The sequence below is a fragment of the Necator americanus genome, chromosome IV (genome assembly GCF_031761385.1).
Source record: "Necator americanus strain Aroian chromosome IV, whole genome shotgun sequence".
Taxonomy (NCBI): Eukaryota; Metazoa; Nematoda; class Chromadorea; order Rhabditida; family Ancylostomatidae; genus Necator; species Necator americanus.
This window is the reverse complement of record NC_087374.1, coordinates 29899294-29904018: the sequence shown is the minus strand read 5'-3', so window position 1 is coordinate 29904018 and position 4725 is coordinate 29899294. Positions and strand designations below refer to the sequence as shown.

At 46.2% G+C, this 4725-nt stretch overlaps 1 protein-coding gene across 1 annotated transcript; it reads right to left on the bottom strand.

The window, feature by feature from the left end:
- On the bottom strand, nt 1–2841 carry RB195_003204 (uncharacterized protein; the record flags this gene model as incomplete). Its single annotated transcript, XM_064200758.1, has 1 exon — nt 1–2841. One exon carries the CDS (start codon nt 2839–2841, stop codon nt 1–3), a length of 2841 nt encoding a protein of 946 aa, XP_064056639.1.
- Nucleotides 2842–4725: the final 1884 nt, after the last annotated feature.

Sequence of the window (4725 nt, the reverse complement as noted above, 5' to 3'; positions counted from 1 at the left end):
TCACCTTGACTCCCGTTGATCTTCGAACTGGTCGAGCGGGCGCCAGTAATTCTTCCATTTGTCCCGATCGCGTGCCAGAGTAGCCCAGTGGTTCCTCCTTTCGCGTGGGACACGAAGAGCATCATATTTTTCTTTCAAGGACTTCGTGAAGAAATCTGACCATCGGGTCGGCGGTCTTCCTGTAGTGCGCTTAATATCGCGGGGAACCCAGTCGCTCACGGCTCTGGTCCAACGGTTGTCATCAAAGCGCATCACGTGTCCGGCCCACCTTATTTTACTTTCCTTGGCAAACGCGGCGGCGTCTCTAATCTTCGATCGCTGACGTAGGAGGGAACTTCGAATTCCGTCCCTCACTTGCGTGAAACGGGATACTCCTAGCATCACTCTCTCAATTGCGCGTTCAATGACGCTCACCGCGTTTTCTTCCTGCTTGCGAAATGCCCAGGTTTCCGAAGCATAGGTCAAAGCAGGAAGTACGGTGGTGTTGAAGAGGTGAGCACGGAGCCGGGTGTTCCTGGTCTTCTTCACTACATCCTCGATGCTCTTGTACGCTCCCCAAGCCGCTCGTCTCCTCCTGCCCAGCTCGGGGGTCAGGTCGTTCATCATGTTCAGTTCCCGACCCAGATAAACGTAGCTGGTGCATTCGGATATGTTCGTTCCGTTGAGCGTGAATGGGGCATCCGAGACCCATCCGTTCCGCATGAACATCGTCTTTTGTAGATTCAGCTGAAGACCGATGCATCCACATGTTTCGTCGAATTCGGTCAGCATTCGTTCCGCTTGGCTGATGCTAGGTGTTATCAGTACGATGTCATCAGCAAAGCGCAAATGGTGTAGCTGCCGACCATCAACCTTCACTCCCATGTCGTCCCATTCCAACTTTCGCATTGCGTTCTCGAGGGTGGCTGTGAATATTTTGGGGGAAATTGTATCACCCTGTCGGACCCCCCTCTTCACGTCAATGATGATGTTCTTGTAGAATGGCGAAATTCCGGTCGTGAAGTTACTGTACAACTCTCGAAGTACCTTAATATACTGAGTAGGGACGCCTTGGTTGTCCAAGGCTTCCACGACCGCTTCCGTCTCAACCGAGTCGAAAGCCTTCTTTAAGTCGATGAAGGTGAGACAGAGCGGCATCTTGTACTCTCGTGATACCTCGATGAGTTTCGAAACAGTGTGAATGTGGTCAATCGTGCTGAATCCTTTTCGAAACCCTGCTTGTTCGCATGGCTGTCCTTCATCCAAGACTTTTTCAATCCTATTAAGGATTACTCTTGTAAAGAGCTTGTAGATGACGGACAGTAGGCAGATTGGGCGATAGTTGCCGATGTCATGTGGATCTCCCTTTTTATACAACAACACGGTCTTGCTGGTCTTCCACTGTTTAGGAACCTTGCATTCCGACAGATAACGTGTAAAGAGCCTCGCCAGGGTGTTGATGAGTACTGGCGGAAGGCTCTTCAGGTGTTCTGGTCTTACTCTGTCGGGACCGGGTGCTGTACGATTTCTTACCGACATGATAGCATGTCGTATTTCGGACGGGAGAACCTCTGGAATGACTTGTCCATCTTCCCTCAGATGGTGAGGAGGCAAGTGGACATGGCTGTCGAAGAGATCAGAGTAGAAGTCGTAGATGATTTTCTCCATCCCCCTTCTCGATGCAATGGCTGTTCCCTTTGGGTTCCGGAGAGCAGTCATCCTCGTCTTGCGACTGGCGAAGTCTCGACGGGCATAGCGGATGCTTTTCCCCGCCTCTGCAGCTTCAGCCAGCACTTCTACTCTTCTCTCTTTAAGGTCTTCCTTTATCGCCTCTCGGCAAAGCCTTCCGAGCTCGGACGTGAGTTCTTGTTTCCCTGCGGCTCGTGCTGTTCCACGCTGGCGTATCAGCTCAAGAGTTTGAAGAGACATTCGCCTCTTGGTGGTTTTAAAACTCTCAGCCTTCTTCGCGCAGTCGTGAAAGTGTTCGACAAGCCGGTCATATTCCTCGTCGATGTTGTCCATTGCAGAATCTTCCCAAAAGCCGGCTAGCGTAGCGAAGAGATCCCAGTTGATGGTAGTCCTGGGATTTCTCTCTCTGAACTTGGCGGCTTTCTCTGCTCCCCTTGTGAAGGAAAATCTTCCTCGGAGGAGGCGATGGTCCGATCCCGTATAGAACTTTGGTACAACAGCGACGTCCGTCAGGCAGAACCTTTTATTGACGATGATGTGGTCTATTTCATTACAGTACCCTCCACCGGGTGACTCCCACGTCCAGCGTAGAGAGGAGGGCTTCTGGAATTGCGAGTTCCCATGGATGGTCTTAGTCGTCATGAGGAACTCGGAGAGCCTCTCTCCCTGGTCATTCCATTGTAGGCCGTGGGTCCCGATGTGAAGTTCCTCCGGCGTTCTTCTTGGGCCAACCTTAGCGTTGAAATCGCCAACTATGACGTTGTAGAAGGCATGATCTTCTTGGTGAAACTTCTCCAAGTCCATATAGAAAGCTTCGACTTCTTCTTCTTCGTAGCTTGATGTTGAAGCGTAAGCGACGAAGATAGTCAAAGCTGGTATTGGGCCACATCTTCTCATCCGCAGACGTCCGATTCGGGTCGTAAGTTGTTCAAAAGAGTCGATGTTCTTTGCCATACTCGTGTTGACGAGGACGCCAACTCCACCAACACCTCTACTGCCGCATGTTCCTAAGAACAGTTCTTCTCCAGTTTCATATACGGCGTTGAGAGGGTGACGTCGTCTCGTCTCGGTCAGTCCGATGACGTCGTACTTGATCTTCTTGGCTTGCATCATCAGATTTTCGATGGCCGCTTCCGATGCAAGCGTACGTGCGTTATAAGTACAGATCGCCATCCTAGTCCTTTTCCGTTTTGGTAGCCTACATGACTCCTGCAACCCCGTCCTACCTGGCGCTACCGTACCAGGCTTTCCTCCGGAATCAGGAGACTCTTTTCTATTACTGTGTTTTGCTCAACATTTTAAAACCCATGGGCAGGTTGCAAGCCTCTAGTCCCATGAGTTTCTGGGAGAACTTTCGTTCTCCCGGTGTGGACATGTGGAGCTTATTTGTTGGAGGCGACTCCAAACCGCCTCCCTTGCACCTCCCAGTCACTTGATTGCAGGCTTTTGGCCGGACCGACGTGCGGGATACAAGGATGTCATGAGTCAGTCCTGGCTCAGCAGAAACAGGGAGTCCATCCCCTGAATCCACCTGCGTCTCTGGGCAAGCGCAAGGTCGCTTTTGGTCCGCGATTAGCCCCCTATCCGCCACCCGGGGACGCGCCACGTAGCCTCGCGACTAACCGGCTGTGATCCCTCTAGTGAGGGAGATCCGTGGTTGCAACGATCAGGTTACTATAATTACATTGAGCTAAACAGAATTCTTTTAAGATTAGAAAAAAATGTTTCGTTCGTTCCTGTCGGCTTAAAACGTCCGTCCATTAAATGAATATGTCTATGCTCTCTCTTAATGGTATTCCATTTCCCATTGGTGTTATTAGTGAAATTCAATATGCTATGTTATAAATATATGTGACTTAAAGGCATCACCCCACGAATCTGAGGTGGTACGGATTTCAAGTGGACTATTCGTATACGGGATCGTAGATTGTGGAGAAAAGGGTGATCCCGTCCATTTCTTCCTAAATGCCGTAAAAAACGGCCGCGCGGGGCTGGCGCGCTCCAATCGAACTGCTTGTAGAAAGTAGCGCGCTGGAACGCTCGAAGCCGTATCTTCCGGGCTGTTTTTCACGGCAAATAGGGAGCGATGAACAGAATCACCCTTCTCCCCATAATCTACGACCTCGTATACGAATACTCAACCGGAAATCCGTACTCTCCGGATTAATGAGGTGATGCCTTTAAAAGTATGTTTTCAAGAAATTGTGGACCAACACTTCTCGATATTGATCGGTGGAGCGGGCTATACATTTATGTGTGGAGGGTGGGAGAATTAGTATGAAGGGAGCGACATAAAATAAAATGTATTTGAAAAAAAGTTCAAATTATTAAAAATTCCTAAGAAGAATTTTTAAAAATTAATAAAATTTTCAAAAAATTAAGAAAAACTTAAAAGTTAAGGATTATTAAAAACAAAATATTTTGAGTTTTTCATATATAAGAAGTGTTCCAAAAAAGAGTTCAGAAATAGAATAACTGGAAATTGTAAAGATATCATTTTGGAAATGTGTAGTAAGATTTAGACAACAAGATTTGAGAACTATTCAGCCCTTTACATGAATAAAGCAGTCATATTCATTAATTTTTTGATATAAAATAGCCAAAACATTTCATGTTCGAAAATATGCTTTTCTTTCTAATTCTTTCTTCACAAATTCTTCACACTCCATTTGCTTCTTTATGAGAACTCAAAATTTGATTATTCGGAGAAAAAATTAGAGTTTGACTAGAAAATTTGAAGTTATTCTGTTGTTATTCTGTTATTCTGAATGTTATTGTACAGAAATACTGAAAAAAAATTCTAGCGATTTTGAAATTTGAACTACTTGGATAATTCATCTACATAGATTTTTTTTTATATTGTGTTTTTAAGAGAGTATTAGGCTTTTAATTAATAAAAATGAATACGTAAGTTGAGGAGCGAAAATTTGAATTAAGATAACTTTCTCTAGTAGTACTAGTAGCAATGGAGAGAGTAGAATAGTTTTTAAGTCTGTTGCCATAGATTTTTCTTTTTTCATGAACAAAAAAAAACGAACCATTGGGATTATTTCCACA